The sequence below is a fragment of the Anabrus simplex genome, chromosome 1, assembly GCF_040414725.1.
Source record: "Anabrus simplex isolate iqAnaSimp1 chromosome 1, ASM4041472v1, whole genome shotgun sequence".
NCBI lineage: Eukaryota > Metazoa > Arthropoda > Insecta > Orthoptera > Tettigoniidae > Anabrus > Anabrus simplex.
The window spans coordinates 586,400,618-586,422,597 of record NC_090265.1 but is presented as its reverse complement, the minus strand read 5'-3'; the positions used below and the strand labels follow the sequence as shown (position 1 = coordinate 586,422,597).

Sequence of the window (21,980 nt, the reverse complement as noted above, 5' to 3'; positions counted from 1 at the left end):
GGTTCCATTACTACTGAGTTGCTGCTTGCATTTCTCAGTCTTTGCCTACAAATTGATGAAAAATTAAATAATTCCTTTAAATGTAATATTATACATTTTCTACCAATCCATAAGTAAAAATACAAAAAAGATATAAATGAATAATAATTTTATTATCCAAAGTCAATATGGAACCAACCTGGTATTCATCAATGGGAGTACAAATTGATGACCGGCAGTTAAAATGATTTCACAACCGCACATTTAAAAAAAAATGGAGTTGAGGATATGGAATAGGCAAATTTTATACAGCATAATAACACACGGAAATATAATGGGATGCTGGATAGATATATCGATTTTAAAGGAGAGAGCCTGCACCTGAAGGTCGCTGTGCAAGCAGCAACTTTCAGCAACAGAAACAGTGAAGTCAAAGTGAGCACAAATTATCTCCATCCAAAAAAGTCAAGGTCCAGTGTATATAAGAAGAAATTCATAACAGCATATGGTACTGGATAACATTTATAAAGACAACTACAATCGTGGCTTCAACTTTAGAGGTATTTTATTCCTTGTTTCCTGGGGATTATATAAATAATTTAGTTTTCCACACAAACTAATGAGGCACTGTAAGTGCATTAGAAGTATATCAAATTGCAAGTTCATTTTTAATTATTTAACAACAACAAAAAAAGGAAAAAAAGGAGCTCAATTTAACCCTTTGCTTCCCAGTGGTTTCACTGCATAATCATGTTTTCAGACCCTCAACTCAATCCTAAAGGTAAATAAAATAAACCAGGATTTTACTCAGGGCAACCTCTTACAGTAATTGTTGACGCTTCAGCATTCCGTTAATTCACACACAGAAGCACTTAGGAGCTGCAGATTATGTAGTGGCAAAGACATCAATGAATGAATTTGAAATATTTAATCTAAACTTTACAAGGTTATAACAGGTTGGTAAATTTTCTGCATTCATTTGAGGTACAGTTGAAACTGGTTAAGACATCCCTCTCTAGCGCATTTCTCTGGTTATTACGCCATTATTCTGAAGTCCCAGGAAGTGTCCTATTAAATGCATGCTAAAGAAACCTGGATAGGACAGTTACGTCACACTCTAGTATGTTCATAACTCCCACCATAAGCAATTTAAATTATCGTTCCCGGCCACGTTGCGCGCACGACAGGCCAGCGATAAATTGCCTGGGTAAGGATTTAGTAGAGAACTTAATTTCATGGCCGAGGAGCGTGGTTGTGTGTCTGCCAACAGCTGCAGAGGGCGTCAGTCCCAAACCAGTCTTACCCTCTTTGCGCCTTACGTGTTCGTACATAATTTTACCTTCGTGCAGCCTCTATCAGATGGCGCAGGTTAGACCCGCTTCTGCGCTCAGCCGCTGGTCCGCTAGGCTTAAACTAGAACGGATTGTTCAAATAGAATCTTGCAGACGATGCGGAGGCGGAGAGTAACAGCGCGGGAGAAACGTTTGAGCGGGCAGTCTGTGGTGAGTCACGGAACACCCACAGTTACTTGTTACTGGACATTAGTTTTTATGCATGTCATCATACACAACGGATTGACCGGGCTCACGACATCAGTACAGGTCCCGATAGTGTACCTATAAGAAAGTAGAAATGGATTTTGACGATAAATCCATTTGACCTACAGTATTTATTTCCCATTTTCAATTTCAAAGTTCTTTGTGTGCTTTTTTTTTTCTTTTCCTGTGTGATGTACAGAGGTAGTTGTGGAAAAAAAAAAAAAGCATGATATCATTTAGACCCGCCACTGAGAGTATCTTCAATATTGTACCCTTCTTCTTCTCCTCCTCTAACGAAATGTGAAGGACACTGCATGCATGAACTATTTTTGTATTTTCTTAAATGTAAACGAAGGCTATAATGGTCCCTGAAAAGTGTGTTGAAAATGATCCGCTGGAAAGTGCAGGGAGTTTTGCACCACTCGACTCGTTGTGCACGTAAGAATCAGTAGAACTGGGTGAACCCGTGCATACACACGGACGCGTTTTACTCCCGTGCCGTCTGAAAGAGGCCTGAGTGATGTATGTACGTAAATTAGGCCTAATGTATTTGTGTGTGTAACAACGTACATAAATTTATTAGGCTTACTGTACTTATGCATAGTGGTTTAGAGGACATTAAGTTATGGAGAAGAAGAAAGCTAGACAGTTTACAGACGATGAAAAATTAAAGTTTATTGGGAAGGTTGATGCTAAACCACACATGAAAACTGTGCAAATCACCCAGGTGTTGGACTTCTTAGTGACAACTTTAAAACGTAATTATAAGTGACGTGTATAGTTCGCATTTCTAAGAATGTTGTTCCTTGAAATTTTGCTATGTTGGTGTTCTTAAAATGTATTATTCCATGATTTATTTTATTAATTATAATTGTAAACACTTGTTTCTTTGTTTGTATCATAAATACTTTTACGTTCAAACCTGACCTTGAATTTAACAGTGAAACAGTTTTTAATTTTTTTAAAGCACGTTCCCTCTTCATGACATTCTTTTTTCTCAGTCCCCACAAAAATGTCCTAACCAGTGGTAAATAAGATGTTCTTTGAGGATGTTGGTTCACGCTAATAATTCTAATATCATTGTGAAAATAAAAGCACTATAATACCAAACCTTTCACAGATAAAATGTCTTTGTGGAAAAGAAGTGCTGTTGACCTCAATTCGTAGCTTATTCATGAGCTGTAGCGGAAATCAGAAGTGAACGTGAATCTTTGACATTAGATGCAGTGTCTTGCAAAAGTGCTTCAGGGGATGAAAAACTTCACAATGGCAACACCTACTCCAGTGGCCATGTTGCAGGTTTCTGATAACCAAGTTCTTCCACAGACAAGTTTTCTTAACAATCACTTTCAGAGGAAGATGATGGTCAGAATATTGAAGAAGTGAATGATAATTTCAATACACACAAGCATCTTGTACTTGTGCTTACAAATGATTTCACAGAGTATGTAGGAAGCTGTGTAAGCAAGGATGCCGATTCTCCTTCAGACGTATTTTATTCCTTGTTTCCCGAGGATTTTATTAATCATTTAGTTTTCCAGAAAAACCTCCATGCAACACAAAGGGAAGGTGAGTGAGTGCCAACATAACCAATCACTGATCACAAAATAAAGTTTTCTGGGCATCAGTGTGCTTATGGGGATAAAATACTACTTTGGGCTGTGTTTGGACAATGAAACCTGCAAATGACAATATGTTCCCATTTTATAAACCACATGTATCATTATAATCAAAATAATTGATATCACCAAATATGTAGTAATAGCTTCCTACTGGTTTCAATGTATAACCAGACCACTGTAGTGCGAATGAAAAGTAATTAACTTTAAACAAGAACGTAATGATACATCAAAGGCATATGAATCTACAGTTTACTATTGGCATCACCGAGCTACTCGCTGCACGGTTTGAGTCACATAGCTGTCAGCTTGCATTCTGAAGATGGTGGATTTGAACCCCACCGTCAGCAGCCCTGAAGATAGTTTCCCATTTTCACACCAGGCAAATGCTGGCTGGGGCTGTACCTTAATTAAAGCCACGGCTGCTTCCTTCCCACTCCTATGCCACTGTCGCCATAAGACATGTGCTAGTGCAACATAAAGTAAAATTGTAATAATAACTATTGGCATCTGCAAATGTGGGCACTCAACGTGTCCAAATTGGTTGGCCTGGAAAATTGGCATTTCATCCAGGCATATTACGACAGACATTTAACATAATAGATATTGATGATAGTTGCAATGATAATTCAGATACATGAAACAATGATTTTTTTTAAATTAATCATTTATATAGATATCTGCAAGCTACACAAGCATGGATAAATTTGTCAGGGTGACCTGGTCCACATCTGACTTCAGCTCGCTTTTAAATTTCATAAACTAAAGCAAGTTATGCACTTTTAATCAAATAATAATGTAACACTACATTTCTTATTTTCCTTGTATTGAATAGGTTGAACCACTTTATTTTTTGTTTCAATGTAATTGTGATACAATTCAATACGGAACATTATGAAATTTTTATCTTTGGATATTGAAGTGACGTTCAGTACTTGAGCATGCATTTTAGCCTGTGCCAAAGTGAACAGGCATGTCGCATAGGACTGAAAATGAAAATGAAAATGGAGTGAACAGAGACCATGATGTGCAAATATTGAACATTATGATGCAGGACAAAATAGAATTAACAAACACGCCATTCTGGATGTTGTTTGGGTAGACACAAAACAGAAGTAATCTCAAAACGGGAACAAGTGAAGAACAAAAATAAGATGTTCTTTCAACGACTTCCTATTGAACAGCCATCATAAGCAAATGGGACAAGAAAACTAGGGGTGGTTTGTCCATTACCAATATAACAATTACAAATGCAGTTTAAAAAAAAATGAGAAGTGCACAGTGCATATCTGTTCATTAAGATTATTGGTGCTTAGAGAAATAATGAGCATCCTGTAGGACTGCTGTGAAGAATTTTCATGCCTATATTGATGCTATATTTTCATGTCCTATCTCTAGTCATGGGCGCCCATGCCAAGGGGCAAGGTGGGGATGCGCCTCCCCCTTCACCCCCCAGTTCTCAGCAAAAGGGAAAAAATCGAATACAGTCAGGTGTTTTTCTTTCAAGAAAATGTTTTTAAAAACTGTACAGTGGAACCTCGATTATCCGTTCCCGGAAAATACGTTTTCCCGGAATATGCGTTCAAATTACGTGGTCCCGCGAGCATCGTAATTAAATCACGTTGTAAAAGTCCCGCATTATCCATTCCTCGAAGAAATGCTTTCCCGGATCAACCGTCCAGAAATTCCAGTCCCATCAATGCTAAATCCTCGATCAATTGTTTTTTAATAAACTGTATCTCACGAAAGGACGGCTATGGCATATTTATGGATCTTGGCGTTAACTCCCCGTCACTGCGATAATTAAAGCAAGTACTGTACCGGTACTAGAAAAGCGATCGGTGGTGAACTTGCATAAGAGACCATCTTAGCATCGCATTCGGGTGATATTGTTTAGAGAATCTCGGAAAATCATAAAGCAGAGGGTGCCCACAACAATTGCAAGGAGACACGGCGCATTTCGACAGCTCTGCATGAAGACGGAACGAGTTTCGTCATATGTTCGCACTTATAAAATGTCCATATTATGTCCAGGGTTAGATGTTTATATTTTTACATTTTTTCGATCATACTGCCGAAGAGGTTTTCGGCACTTTGCTCAGGGTACTGCAGAGTAACTGGGCTTTCAGGCAGGAATCGAAACTGCTCCTTCTTAACACAAATTCAGTACCTTTTGATATTATCATACATGATATGTTAGCAAGACCAAAACAGATGTTGCACCCTACATTGCAAAAAAAAAGAGCCATGGGAGGTCTTGGGATTGCCTATTATTGTTTAGGTCCTGATGTAAGACTGGGAATGTTACGTTTTCGTGTTAAAATACCAAAAACTGCAGTCGTTTTATTTGCGCACGTTACATTTTAAATGGTTGGTACCATTTCAAACTCGTACTGACACGTGCAGTGAGCGTGCTTTCCAGATGACCTCAAGGTCACAAATAACCGTAATTTCTGAAGTTTTTACATTTCTTTTATCTTTCCAATTTGATTGGATTTGTGACGCGCAGAATTGAATATAATGCATTCGAGAACTTTTAAGAATCGATACTTACATTCGAAACCATGTTTTCGAGTTCAACATAACCTTTAAAAGTCGATGTAGGCCTAATTTGCGCGGTACGAGACATGTACGAGATTTCCAGAAACGGACTACGAACAGTATACCGGAGACCAAATTACAATGAAAGATTACGAAATGAACGGATTTCGCCATCATTTTGGGTGCTATTGTATCTAATGTGCTTTATTTTATTAGATGGGAGAATTAAAAACTACTTGTGGTCAATTGTCGTTTGGCTTGGCGTTATTAGATTTTTCGAAGTTTGGCTAGCCTAATCAAAGCTGCTGAACTGACAGAAGTTTTCACGGGAAACTGACTAAGATTCCCCTGTAAAATTGAATATAAAGTACCGAGATTTTGAACTTGCGTACCGGTAATTAATGCGGTTTCGCGGTCTAACATGGCCGCCTCTCATCCAGAGGGCCCGGGTTCGATTGCGACCAGGTCAGACAATTTTACCTGGATATAAGTCTGGTTCCAGGTCCACTCAGCCTACGTGAATACCTTTAATTGTGGAGCTATCTAATGGTGAGATGGCGACCTCGATCTACAGAGCCAGGAATATTTGCCGAGAGGATTTGTCGCACTGACCATGCGCACCTCGTAATCTGCAGGCCTTCGGGCTGAGCAGCGGTCGCTTGGCAGGCAAAGTCCCACTGGGGCTGTAGTTTGGTTTGGTTTAGGAGTTTTTGTAAGATTATAATTATACATATTTAATTTTTCTGATGTTTAGCCAAATTGTTGATGGTTTTCATTCATTCCCGGATTTTCCGTTTTCCCGTGTTGTACGTTTTATTTTCATGGTCCCTCGAAAAACGGAGAATCTAGGTTTCACTGTATTACGTAGAAACGGTAGGCAATACTAACGAGCATCCTGTAGGACTCCTGTGAAGAATTTTCATGCCTATATTGATGCTATATTTTCATGTCCTATCTCTAGTCATGGGTGCCCATGCCCAGGGGCAAGGTGGGGACGCGCCTCCCCCCCCCCCAGTTCTCAGCGAAAGGAAAAAATCTAATACAGTCAGGTGTTTTTCTTTCAAGAAAATGTTTTTAAAAACTGTATTACGTACAAATGGTAGGCAATACTGTGTGTGGCATTTTACCGTGGAATACAAGTCGCTATTCATCTTCCAAAATATTAAAAATACTACATACCTCCAGGTCTAGCCCCCTCCCCTTACAAACTATCCTATGGGCGTCCATGTCTCTAGTAACTGGTTGGCAATAACATAGATTCTTGTGTTGTTTCAAATGTTCACGTGTTCTGCGAACAACATTTTGAAATGAAGTACAAACTGTCATAAGAGAGAGAAAGTGACAATGTTTTAACAAAGTAACTGCATTATTAGAAGGATTTGGGTAATTATGTACATACCATGCAACAGCATATTCGGGACAGGCTTCTTTTCACAAGACATATCTTGTGTTTTCTCCCATGAAGGTATATTTTAATATATTCTGGACCTAATGTACAATATTATTAAATGTAGGTTCATAATAGTACGTCATGCATTAGTCATGCCCTCATGTCATGTTTAGGAAGATGAAAAGCATTAGTTAATGCTAGGTACGCTGATTGACAGGCCAGACATTCATTTAATGTACACAATGGCAACTGGTACATGAGTCATACCCTCACGCCAGGGTCAAGAAGTTCAGTCAGCAGTGGGTGCACACTTATTTGCTCTTATCAGCACAGGCCTACACAATACGGTCAACTAAAAAGCATAAATCATTGATAAAACTGAATGAAGTCAATGTAACAAAATTAGTAACTGTTTATTGAAGATTCTTTTTCTAAAGCAAGATGTACTTCTGGCAAAAGGAAATATCTGTGATGATAATATTACAATAGAATCTAACAACACAAAGCACACAAAATATAAATTATCAGGAAGCAGAAAATTATATTGAACTGGAAATTTCATTGCTTCCATTATATAGAAATTCCACTTTATTTCCAGGTACAGTAGAACCCCTATTTAACTTTTTTACAGGGACCCGATTTTTTTAACCTTAAACGGGCATTTACCTTAAATCGAGGTTTCAGTAGAAAGCACACCTTTTCCAGTGATCTTTGCCTGTATTAACATAAATTTTACCATCATACATTACTTACACAGTAAAAGCAATAAAACAAGGAGATATCTACCCTACACACTGTACTGTAGTTACGACGTTTGATTAATTTTGACACATTTTTGTCGGTGTATGCAAAATCGCCTCAGTTTAATGTTTTTCTTATACTGACTTATATAACAGTAGAAGTCCGCTATAGCGAGTACGGCATATAACGAGAACTCTGTTATAGCGACGACTTTTTTCAGTCCCTTCAAAATTCCTATATTAAACTGTGTATCGTCCTTCGGTTACAGCGAGAACCCTATCACTGGCGCATCCGTTATTACGAGCGATTTAGCGCGCGCAATTTTTTCCATTACAGATATTTATGCACCCCAGGGATGATATTGCATGCGATCGATTATCTTCAGCATCGTTTCCTCACTATGTGCACTAGCGATTTCTCTCATCGACATTCGAAGGCGATGTCAGAGTCGATTAGTAATATCCGTCGACAGCTGTTCTGTAAAGAAAATTTGAAATGAAAGAGAACATTTTTCGTAATAAATGCGTAAATAACGTGTCCGATAACGGTCGTTAACTCGTTAAAAATTAAGGCTGACTAAACGACCGCTTAATTTTGAGGCTAAATACTGCAATTAAATAAGAATGGGATATACCTCGAGATCTGGCAGAGTGTTTAATTGATTTCAGAGGTTAGTTTATATTTTGTCGCGTCTGGTTAAATTACGGAAAGGCTATTATGAAAATTCATAGCAAGGTAGAATTTATCTACTGGCGCTTGAAGCGTGTTTTCATCATACATATAGTACGGTTAAGTTAGGATTCGTGACGCTGTTTGAATAAGAAAACTGAAACATATGCAACAAAATGCGATCGATCATCTTCAGTACGGTGTAGTTTTCTCACTTTGTGCATTTGCGTGCTCTCTCGTTGACATTCAAAGGCGATGTTGGAGTTGATTAGCAATACCCATCGAGTGCTGTTCTCTAAAGAAAATTCGAAATGAAAGAGAATAACACGTTTTTGTAATAAATGCGTAAATAACGTGGTCTATAGCAGTTTTTAACTCGTTAAAAATAAAGACTGAAGTAAACAATATCTTAATTTTAATGTTATATACGGAAATTAAGTAAGAATGCAATACACCTCGAGATATGGCAGAGTACTGTACATCACTGATTTCAGAGGATATTTCATATCTTCTCGCGTCTAGTTACGGCTATTTACATGTAAATGTTTCGCGAGGAGTTTATTTCTCTACATGCGTTTCAAACACGTTTTCATGATAGGCTACATATACGGTTAGGTTAGGTGACGCTGTTTGAAGAAGAAAGCTGAGGTGTTTGCTACATAAATCTCTGGAGTGATACCGTATCTCTCTGAATCCAAGACTTTTTTTCTCAGGATTTCATGCGAAAACTCAAGGGTTGTTGCATTTGCGGCCTAACAGTAAGTTAAAGGATACCATTGGCAACTACCGCGGTAACCACGCTGCTTCTGTTCACACTCGCCCCGAACTCGTTGACAAACGACCGCCTCTTTACTACACATCGCTAGCCGCGACAATCGCTTGTACAGTGCCTGTGTGTTTCTCAAATCTGCAGAATGGCATCAAAATATGCGACCCTTCGAATTCTTAGAAAAGCCATAGCTATTCAGTGGCAGAGTCATAACGCGTCTATTGTGCTTGACGCTTAGTAAAGCCTCATAGACAGCAGGAATATTTTCGTGATGGAAAGTCATATTGTAAAGATACGTGGAAAAGGTATTGCCGGCAAATTTTCAACGGGTTCTAGTCGATATTATGATGCCAATTTTAAGTTAATGTTTATTCATCACTCGGAAATGTATAATAATTGTGCAGCCGCAAGAAATACGGCATAGGCCTAACTAAAGCCAATATTTGGCGTTAGTGTGAAGACAGAGCTAAAAAAATAAAAATAAAAAGCATTAAGTGGTCCGCAACAAGGACGCTTTAAAGAAGTTGAAGATGAAATTGTGAGGTACGTGCACGAAAAACGTAAGGGCGGAATGGCCATACCGTGGCGCAATAAACTCGTTCGTTGACTATCAACGTTCGTGATTAGGCCTAATACATCGCTAGCCGCTGAATTTGGCCAAACCCGACAAGCAAGACGTGCGTTTAGCAGTAGCCGGTTATAACTGATGCAGCGTAAAAGTAACAGTTTTATAGACAGCAAGAATAATTTCCTGATGGATCGTTGTATTGTAGAGACGCATGGAGTAGGTATTTCCGGAAAATTTTCAACGACTTCTCTTCGGCATTATGCCAATGTTAAGTTAATGGTCTTTAAACCCGCGGAAATAAAGAATAATTGGGCAGCCGCAAAAAAAAAAAAAAAAAAAAAAAAAATACGGCGTAACAAAAGTCAAAGTTTGGCGTCTAAAAATGCGTAAGCCTACTGTACAAGAGGGCATTCATATGATTTTACAAACTTCTTTTTAGCCTGATTTAAATTTTTTAAGGAAAAAGTGGGGTTCATCTTGGATTCGGAGAAATACGGTACCAGTACTACATTTTTTCAGAATGTAATTAAACATACACTTTCACGTTGTATCGGATTACAAAAAATAACAAACAAATAAGCCGTAGTGTGGATATCATCTGCGGAAACGCAAGTTTTGAACAAACTGATTGCCGTTTCATACCGATTTTAAAGTGCACGAAGTGTTTTCTGACTTTTATACAAAATCGGATATAACGACAATCCGTTATAGCGAGTAAATTTTTCGATGTTATGAATTCTCGCTATGACGGACTTCTACTGTATATATATATATATATATATATTTTTTTTTTTTTTTTTTTTCGTTAACAGCCATTGGAGACCACGTTAGGTAACAGTTACATGTTTCTGGAAACCTTTTTCACAGCCCAAAACTTTAGCATCCTTTCTCTGGCAGCCTGTCTTCTTTCTTCAGTCCACCCACGGTTAAGTTTTGGTTCATCATGGAATTCCTGGAATTTGTCAATCACTGACCTAAACTTTGTTCGGTTTGAGATGTCTTCTGAATTCAGTCCCACCTGTTTGAGATCCTTTCACACCTCCCCGAACCATTTGTCCGACACTTTAGGTCAGCTGTCTAGCATTGTGAAAATCCTTTTCATTAGTCTCTTCTCATCCATTCTAAATAAATGCCCATAGAATTTAAGTCTCTGTTTTCTCATGGACTCGGCCTTTGATTGTCACGGTAAAGTTCTTCCCTTCCTCGCAACCTATACTGTCCATCCACAATCCTTAAACCCATTATTTTGCAAAGGATCTTTCTTCCAAATTTCTCAGCTTCTCTCAGTCCCGCTTTCCCCGTCATTTGGAGGCATTCACTAGTGTAGACATTCCGTTTTAATCACTGTATTGTAGTGACAGTTTAGCTCGTCTGGAGATGGTTTTCTTCCTATTTATAGGATGTGTCCTACGAATAGCCGCAGCTATCTTCTCCCATCTAGTGTTGTTTGCTTCTCTTTCATTAGTTTTCAATTGCACTATTTAACCCAAGTACTTAAAGCTATTAACTCTTTCTATTTTACTATGTTCTGTCTTCAGGTACCGAGGGTCTATTTTGATGTTAGTTATAGTTAGTTTTTTTGAAAAATATCTGTAGTCCTGCTTTTTCTGCCTGTAGTTTTAGTTCTTTCAGCAGTTCTATTGCTGTGTCAGTATTTCTAGATAGCAGCACAAGGTCATCAGCAAAGGCAAGGCAATAGGGATGTATCACGCAAAACTTGTCCGCTAGGTAGCGTAATGGTAATACCCGGTATGCGCTTTCCGCTGCTCGATTGTTTTACATGAGACTTCTATGGAGTATTTCAACATTTGTTTTCATCGAAACGAAACTTTAGCTTTAAATGCATGAAAATGGAGTTGCCATATTGTGTTAATGTTTTTAACATGGCGGGAAATGGTATAGCTGCAATGGCGATTGCGGATTTTGAAGCAGAATTGAAGAAAAGGGGCGGAAAAATATCCGGAAAAAAGCAAAAGTCGAATGAAAGGTAAGGACTAAATGTAGCAACGCCTCCTTTTAGCGTTTTTTTTGTTAAGATTGAAGTCTTTAAGTACAAATAGCATTTTGAAAACATTCCTAATACTTTTTTTTTTTTTGTAGGTTAGAAGCATACACAAGGCTCGACAATGGTGTACTTCAAATTTGGAATTAATGAATTATTTCGTGTTCGGGAAATCTGAAATTGATAGTGCTCCAGTGTTAAATTATAGGTCACTGTGTGATTCAGGGTATCAGGATACCATCCCAGACACGGTGTTATGGTTGTTTTCCATTTTTTTTTTGCTTTACATTGGCACCGACACAGATAGGTCTTATGGCGACGAAGCTGTTTTCCTGCTTCTATATTTTCTTGCTCTCTGAGTTATTTCCAAGGTGCCGGTGCCACACCATGAAAATATTGAAGGTACAGCGTTCTTCTTAAGTCTTCGTCTTGTGCCTAAAATTATTTCTCAATTAGTACTAATTAGCTTACTTACCAGTTTCAGTAATGACATAATCTTCAACTGTAAACTGTTTCGAGCAGACCTGGACATTAGGAGTCACATTTTTATTTCATAGGTTTTGCCTACGAATCGCATGCAACCACTTGTTACGGAAAGTATCCTGCTTAGGAAATTGATGGTATGAATACGGTCAACCCTGATTTTGGGACATTGGGACACAGCAATAATCAGGCATCACATTTTTCTTGTTGTCTTTGTTGTCGTAACGTTATATTTAATGTTTAATTTCATCATTTAACTAGGTAACTTCCATTAAAAACATGTACAAACAAATGACGATCGACAAGCGCATACCGGGTACTACTCGTGAGACATCTATCGGTAGTGTTTCATCCCTATTAATCATGACACCACTTTTTGATCCTCAAATGTATCCTTGGATAAGTGATCTTTTTCTGTCCAGTTCTTTTTCCCATTCCCGGATAACCTTTTCCAACACACAGTTGAAAAGAATTTGTAACAGTCCATCACCCTACCTGACTCCTATTTTAATTTCGAACTGCTCGGAGGTCTCTCCCACAAACTTAACTTTCGAATATGTCCCAGTTAAAGTCTGCTTAATTGCCATTGTTTTGACGTAGATTCCAAATTCCACCAATATATTGAACAGCACTTCATCACGCAGCTCCGAATGCATTTCAAAATAAAAAGGTCAACTACTCAGGTAGCAGCCTTCTTATAACATTATATATGATTTTCCATAAAAGTTGGAAAAGATACCAAACTCGCACAAAAATACATTAAAATTGGTATGAAACAGCAGTTGGTTTGTTTCAACATTTTCACGGATGTTTTCCAAGCAGCGGCTTGCTCATTAGTACATATTTTCTAATTCCAATAGTCTGAACACGCATATTAAGTTTCATTCTTAAAAGCTGTAATAAAATCACTCTAGAGGCTTGTGGCAAATATTGCCATTATCTTACTTCAAAAAGAGTCACCTAACCTAGGTTTACCGTGCACGTATTGTGAAAACATATTTCAAGCTCCCTGTAGAACAATAACATTTTTACCATAAATTTACATGGGAGCAGCCTTTCTGAAATTTAACAAGACGCGAAAGCACATGACCTAACCTCTGAAATTAGTTACGCACAACACTGTATCTTGAGAAAGAGAAGTATCACATTCTTATTTTATAACAGCACATAAAAATTAATCAATTGTTCACTTCAGCCTTCAGCCAGTTAACAACTGCTGTCATTGCACTTATTGTGAAAACATGTTATCCAGATTATGAGGAGACGTCAGGCAGATTGTCTTGCTTCGGGCTCACTCAAGATCGACTCACTCACGTGTAGTGAGGAATCGATATGGAAGATGATCGATCACATTCAACATAAACAGTGGAGTTGAGTGTATGCAAGACCAAGATGTTCTTGGTGTATGAATATTGATAACAGACAAAAACTAACACCGACAAATTTGCCTGTAATAACGGTCGAGTCAGTAAAAGGGTTCTCATTGTAACCGGAGGATATTGCACGGATTAATATAGGAATTTTTGAAGGTTATAATGACAATATCATTAAAACGGGGGTTCTCTTCTGCTACAGTGGCCACGGTCAGATATGTACCTAAGTCCGACAACTCACTTTAGCCGTAAATGCGCGCACTCTAGATTCCCCTTCTGGCTTGAATCGTCCTTACCAAGCTTATGACGTCTTTCATAGGTTCCTAATGTCTCATAAGTAAAATGAATAGAAAGAAATATTTGAGAATTTTAACATTTCTGTACCGCTAAATGCAAGTTTAGCCCTATGTGAATTACGCTAAATCAATTATAAAATTGCATTGCGCTTATGGATTAATTTACGAGACGTGAAATTTTGTGTGTTAAATGCAGGTTTACGTTAAATCAAGGTCACGCAAAATCGGGGTTATACTGTACTTACTAAAAATGAAATAAAATGAAATTATTCATACCTGATACACAATTTCATAGAGATTACCATCCTTGCCACCCAAAAAGATGCGCCCAGAATCTGTACATGAACAGGTGGTTATGGTAACACCATCAGTTGGAATGACGAAAACTGGATCAGGAAGAAGATGCATTTCTTCAAGTCCTCCTAAATGTCCTAAAAGACAAGCAAAACTGTTTTGAGCCAAGTAATTCAGTTTTCAATAAATGGACTGTAAATAGAGGATGAGAATAAACATACCTTCTTGGGTACTAGAAAAGGTAACTCCAAGTATTACTACCTCAATAGTAGTGGTAAGTATCAATAGGTATTTTACAAAACTGTTGAATACTCCAGGCTTAGGTTTAACTAAACCAACATTTACAATTGTCTCACCAAGTCCATCAAAAAAGGCAATATCAGTCCTGAAAATAAAGAGAAATCATACACTTCAAATATGAATATAAGAAGGAAACTTCATAGAAGCACTGATAAAATTATTGAACTCACATAGAAAAACAAATCTCCTTAACCGTATTTTCTCATGTAATTAATAACGTTTTTGATGAAGAATACAGACAAACACTTTGGATGTGTAAATTATTCAAGGAATTCAGATATTTAAAAATGATTTACAATTCATTTACACTTAAAAGATATTATTGAAAATAATATAAACACAATTGGTTCAACTCATTTGTTATAAAATTCTGGCATGAGATTTTTTTTCTGGAAAGTAAAATAGGTTACATCAGATAGGTTGGACACATGGGTTTGAAGTACCGACACTAAAAAATATTCTTCCTGTTATGAATTAACAATAAGACTTGAAGTGAAATAAACGAACTAATAAAAGTATAATTCATGTCATTTAATAGACTAACAATGACACACGAGCAAAAAAAAAAAACCCCTGCTAGATTTTCCCAAACTATTCGTATCCAATCTTGTACAAGTGACGTGCCCATCCACCCTTTTTCTTGGATACGAACATGGATCCCTCGTGGAAATTTTACTTTAGGCATTGTTTTTCATTTTAGAACAATGTAAGGTGCAAGCTCTCTGGCATCAGCTGTTACAGCAAGCATCAAAGCGAATGAGTGGCAAGCATTGCAGTACATCGTGTTTCGCTTCCGGTAGTGCGTACGATAACACTCGATGTCCCTTTCTTATCGATTGCTCGACTTTGTGGCATATGGAAACTGATTGGCGGCTGACCTGGGACTTGGGAGATCAAATATTCCTTCACTTGACGCTTCTCAATCATAAAGCGATGAAAATCAATTTTTGGTTGAAATCATTTGTCATTTTTTGGCGCAGTGGCCTCCACGGTATGCACTAGCCAGCGTATTGGTAGGTGTGCTAGGTACCAACTGATGAGCCCACCCTAGCACATGAGGGCGAAACGCTGGCAACCAAGAATGAGTTAGCTGGAAAATTTATAATGTCCAATAACGGACCATTTATATTGGTATTATAAATTTACTCATTCAGGACAAATATTTCAGATTCCCTATGGGAATCAACATCTATATCATGTTGTTCTTCGTCGAAGAGAAAGTCCATTTCTCTTCATAAAATTAATCATCCAGCTGCGGCTAACCTTCAAATCCGAGACATTGATTCCATGTGCAGTGGCTATTCCTCGTCCTTTAAAGTACAGCTTTTTGTGAGAAACGGCATATCCAACGCTGTTTAACAAAATCATATACTTAAGTAGAACCTCCTCTACTTGTGGAAACTTGCCGCTGTTTGGCCCGCAAAATGCTTTGAGAGACTCGATCGCTTGAAGTGCATTTCTCTATCACCGCGGTAGCACACGTTGCAGTCGGACTTGCGGCCCGCTTCCCTATTCCCACTGCAAGTTTATATGATGCAGTATTACACAAATACTTGCTTACTGTGTACTAACAAACAATTTTGAGATCAGAGAAAATGCATATCCCATACCCAAAACATACGTACCGTACCGTACTAGACTGGAATAAAGCCATCACTAGTCACTTCTTGCGCTGATTCTCTCGCCAAACTAGTGCAGTGGTATTTCCTACGGGCTAATAACAGCACGTTGCCCTGTAATGGAATGCCCAGTTTTGCAACAGGACAGCTGATACCCGAGTAGTTCATATCTTCATTTTGAAACGCATTCGAAACTGTGTGATGGATGTTCGAAGAAGTGGGTGCATTAAATACGTGAACATTTCTTTTTCTCCACTTTGGACCCAAAATTATTAGGATGCGTAAATTATGCAAGGGCGTTAATGATGGGAGAAAATACGGTAAATCTTACAAACACTTTGTAATTTTACAAAACCTACCTTCAAAGATCTTTCCTTTAGTCCATAAAAACCTCTATGAGCTAATGTATTTACTTTAGCTATGTACTCTCACAGGGAGAGATATCTAAAGAATTTGAGAACAGAGAGAAAGGTTAAAACTCCAGATGATGAAATGTGAAAACAGAAACTGATACATTTTTCTTTCTTACAAGTTACTTTACATTGCACTGGCACAGATAGGTCTTATAGCGACGACAGGATAGAAAAAAGCTGGGAGTGGGAAGGAAGCAGCCGGTGTGAAAGTGGGAAACCACAGAAAACCATCTTCAGGGCTGCCAACAGTGAGGTTTGAACCCACTATCTCCCGAATGCAAACTCACAGCTGCGCACTCCTAACTGCACAGCCAAATTGCTCGGTAAAGTTGATAAACCAAAACGCAGTCCAGTGAATGATACTGTGCAAATGGTTGGATACCATGAGAAAATGATACTCCATTATTTTCTGGTATTACAATGGTATTAGCTGAAGTGTTAAGGAATACAAAATCATATAAAGATACATCAATGCACGATGAAAAGAAGTTCAATTGTTTAATTTCAGAGCTAGGGTCACATTTCAGGACTTGCTCTGTGCATACTCCATTTATACCACTATCAATGTGGTGGCAGCTGAAGTGTCTTATTTACTGCACACTTCTTGCATTTTACTTCTTTGAACATTACATACGACCAAAAAGTTATGTGCGAGAATTCAAATGATTGGGGAATATTTTACAGGGAAACTTAATCTCCATATAGCTTGGGTGATAGCATAAATTAAGTATGGTATTGCATGATCTAAATTTATCACATGACATTTTTAACAAATACTGTATACTCAGTTTAACTCTACAATATTTCACTTATGCTCATTCTTAAAGCCCATAAAGTATGACTCAGTCAACTGTGTGCTCTTGTACATGACTTGCCACATCTATTCGTCACTGTTACCAGAATCGGGAAAACTACTGCCATCGCCTAAATTTTAGCCTATCCATAGTCATCACTTCCATCAAGCACATTTGAGATTCAAGTTTTCTAGAAACTTATTGAAACAATGGCTGGCAAATTCATATTCAATGCACACAAAATCCAGTCACATACAATTTCCACTGATGGCCTACTTATCTTGCCTCCTGGAGTAAGTTTGTGCACATCTTCAACCATTCAATTATGATACCCTTTAAACAGGTTGTCCTTCAACGGCTTATTTATGGATATTTCCAAAGACTGCAGTACAGATGTTAGACCACCAGGAACAACTGTCAGATCAGTCTTCATGTCAGTCAGAAGCTGCCCCATGTTATCTGCTAAATGTTGTTGAAAAGTATTCATTACAAGTCCGGAGTTGAAGCAATGATCCAGGTAGATTTCTCCAAACTGTACACATCCAATCATGAACCAGGGATACATCCATCTGCCTTTCTCTTGAACACGAACACGATTCCCACCTGAAAGTTTAAACTTCAGCATTGTTCTTTGTTCAAATATAACATAAGGATATAGTTTCTTTCCATAGCAGTTACTGCAAGCATGACTGGGCATCTTTGTTTTTCACTTCCCGCAGTAAACACAGTAATGCTTGTTGATCCAAAAAGCATGCTTGTGGTTTTACGTGACTGTTGATATTGTGATCGTAGCCATGGAACCCCCTCTTTATGTGGAACCCAAACAAAATGCACGTGACTTTTTATTTAAGAAATTCCACACACTTGTATTACCCTTCTCTTCAATGGTTTGATTCTGAGGCACGACAAGAGTCACTGACATCCGATTTGCATTGCCAATTTGTGAAAACAAGTATGCCTTTGCTTTTCTCTTCCGAATAACATATCGAAGAAAGTTTATAATTTTTTCATGTTTGGTATCTCAGTTGGAGGTTATTTCACTTCATAAATACAATCATCCCACCCCTGTTCACTTTGAAATCTGAGAAACTGCTACCATGCTTTGTAGCTATCACGCATGTTTTAAATTGCATCATATCATGGGAGACTACATATCCATCACTACGTATATAGCCCAAATGTATTCCAATAGTACTTCAACTTTCACAAACTTTCCACTCCTTGGATTGCAGAAAGCTATTTGTGATTTTTTTTGTTTCTTGAAGTTGATTCTTTTGCTTACGTTAATATCTCAAATTAAATTAACCCTTTTAGTACCAGTCGCTTATAGGTGGTGTATGCGAAGAATACCAGGCTTATTTTTAAGAAATTGCAATGTTTCAGTAAATTCATTATAACTTATTATTGAAGATATGCCTCCAACATTTTAACTTATCATAGAAAATGAGGTTCTTTACATTTGTTTAAATTCACAAGCTATGTTATATTAACGCTATAACATATAAAAAATTATTAGTTTAACAATTATCAAAATGAAAATTGAAATGTCATAATTCAGATAAAGAAACACAAATCAGAATTAAAATTATGCACTGAAAAATATTATTGTCTGCAGATACATGCTCTTGGTTCACTATTTGCAAAATTTCAATAACCTAGACACGAAAGTTTCTAATTTAAAAGATGTTTTATGACCGGGTGTTTCGAGATACAGCGGGGAGGGCTCGAACCGTGTGTCATTTCCAACTGAAACTTCACTGAACACTGTGTTATACATGTAGGCATTGTTGTCATTAATGCCTGCATCACGGCCTACACTGTCTTCATTTCCGTCACTTTCCGAATCAGTATCACTGTCACTTTCACTAATGACAATACCACGAGGTTTATTGTACTGTGGAATGTCATCGCTACACTCACTTCCTGTCTCTGAAATAACATCACCAACATCATTATTACATGACCCTGATATAGCTACATCTTCATCAGACTCAATATAGTCACCATTGGCACAGAGTCTGTTAATATATTCAGCTAAATCGTCATCATTCTCGAACACATCGCGCGCGGCAGAGGCGGCCATTTTCCTACTCGCAAACTTTTACGGTGTAGAGAATACAGGTCGCTTTGATAAAATCATATCTCCGTAAATAAAGAGATTGGCGCGATAGTTGTGGTAGATTTAGAAACTACAGGTTCCGAAGAGTCTAGATCACCTGCATTGTGCTGCTATATGTCCGGAAACTAAGAACTACAAGCAAATACAAAACTGCTTGCGTACGGAGCGCTATTGCGTTCCCGGCAATTTTCGCTCGCTCGCCGAGGAACGCTTTTGCGCTCTCTGGTATTCTAAAGGTTAATACCATGCAAATTTACGACCTGCTGCCCTCTTCCTCAGTGTGCTGTACTACAGAGAGTTTAAATCCAGCTGTATTGCTTGAATACTTGTCCATCATGCTTGATAGAAGAATAAGACTACCACACCAAACATTCACCAATTGTACACACTTCACAGTAACCTGGAAAACATTGCTAATTTCAAAGCTGTAAACCAGCATGAATACATCACAAGGGAGAATAGGAAGAGGGGGAGGAGGCCGAATGGACCCTTACACAAAGCATCACACCGGTGCTAGTGACCTTGAGGTAACTCGTTATCAGAGAAGCCAAAAGGAGGCAGAAATAACAATTTTCAGCTTAAGAGTAGAGATTCATAACTACAACTGACCTTATTGTCGAATGGGATGCGTGAAATATGCTGTACATAATTTTCCCTCATTTCATATTCGAGAAATAGAGGTACATGAAATAAGCCAGGTTAAGAATTATGCCAGTAAATATGGTACAGTAGAAGTAATTGAAATAATTAAGGCAGAGGAGTGGGAAAGTGTCCTGAGAAAGAAGGTTCTTAAATAACTTTCTTCAGCGTATCCCAGATATTTCTGGGGTCGGTGGAGCCACCCAAGCTCATTTTGGTTTTGGCTGGGAGGGGGGGTTAAGACAGGATGCCCTTCCTGACACCCCAGAATTTTAAAGTTAAAATCTTCACCCAAAATTGACCAGGATCCAAACCTCAGCCTTCTGGGTGAGAAGTCAGCTGTTAAGCCACCGAGTTAATCATGCCCAATGAAATAAGGCATTTATCAGATAGAAGTGTAGAACAATAGGAGAAATATAACTTTAGAAAATACATGAGTAGTTTATATGTTTACAATTAAGTGCCTCAATTCTGGCTTCCTACAGTAGTATCTTCGATATTAAAAATGATACAAAAAGGCAACAAATCACATAACATAATGCATGAAAGATAACAGGTGAGAAGTGCATTACATTTTTAACTACCTTCAGAGTTTCATGACACACAGAATTTAAATTACAGTAAGTGAAAAGACAGGTACTTCAAGAACAATAAGAAAATCTTGGCCATGTCACTGTTTCATTACATGATAAGCACTCATGAGTACTCCAAACATACTTTTTTATATACCATGTAATGTACCTCGTGAAATTACAAATATTTCAAAAATATTGAATCGCTTACCCTTTTTCATATGCCCAAACATAGATATCACTGTCAATGGTAAGCCAAGCACGGCTTATATCTGTGAAGAGACCCATCATGCAGTGACATTGCATATCTACAGTTTTGTTAAGGAAATAAAACAGAAATCAAAATTTAATGAAGTGGAGGAACTTTTATATCACAAGAGTATAATTATCATTTAAGAACCAATTATGCAACCGGTTAATCTAAACTTAAGTTTAAAACCATAAAAAATTCTATGCGATAGAACAAGTACGACGTAACATTCTACAGCAAGGTTATTGACATATCGATCATTATACAATGCCATGAAACAGCAATCAGTGATGTAACATCTGCACAACTGACATCTTGGCTCTACGATTCATTAGTCTGAGATAGTCTTTGGTAAATCAGATTTGCATTTAATACAGTACTAAGCAATTGCATTGCAAGACAGGTGTCTTTTCAACTAACTAATGAACGAAGTATTTTCATGTGCAGGCACAGGAATTCATGTTACATCTGCTTCTGCACAGAGGGAAATAAGAAAACTGAAATTTAAGCAAAGTGATTGAAAGTTTTTAAGCACAAGAAATCCAGTAGCAAGAATAAGTTATTACAATCTACATTTTTTTTTGTTAGTAAACAGGGATAAATTACACTACATCCTGAAGGAGTGCTGTTCACCAATGAAGCATGGTTCCATTTGAATGGCCATGTAAATTTACCAAATATTCCATGCTAATCACATAGACAATTTGACAAAATTTCATCACACAACACAAAATTATGATTTGTGAGTTACTACTGCAATAAAGATTACATACACTGTACTGAATTAATTCTTAACATACTCTCCTCACTACTGACTGAAAAAGGAAAGGCCAATTAAGATATTTTCAAATGCATGAGCTACAGTACATACATAAATTAATGCACTGCATAATGTTTTTTGAGACAAAATTAAAGTCAGTTTGTGGATAGTTAATTGCACCGATTTAATAACCTGTGTTCCTTTATTGGTGGGGTTGTTTAAAGGAAAATGCATACAGAAACAACCCATTAG

General features: G+C 37.7%; 1 protein-coding gene across 2 annotated transcripts in view; it reads right to left on the bottom strand.

The window, feature by feature from the left end:
* The window catches only part of Nup154 (nuclear pore complex protein Nup154), a 324,740-nt gene that overhangs the window by 281,671 nt on the left and 21,089 nt on the right, over positions 1–21,980 (bottom strand). For both annotated transcript variants that reach the window (XM_067144924.2, XM_067144923.2), the window contains exons 4-6: positions 20,930–21,026; positions 14,484–14,647; positions 14,245–14,399 (exon numbers count right to left, since the gene is read on the bottom strand). In XM_067144924.2, coding sequence (XP_067001025.2) covers positions 14,245–14,399; positions 14,484–14,647; positions 20,930–21,026 — 416 coding nt within the window. The remainder of the gene's footprint in view (positions 1–14,244; positions 14,400–14,483; positions 14,648–20,929; positions 21,027–21,980) is intronic.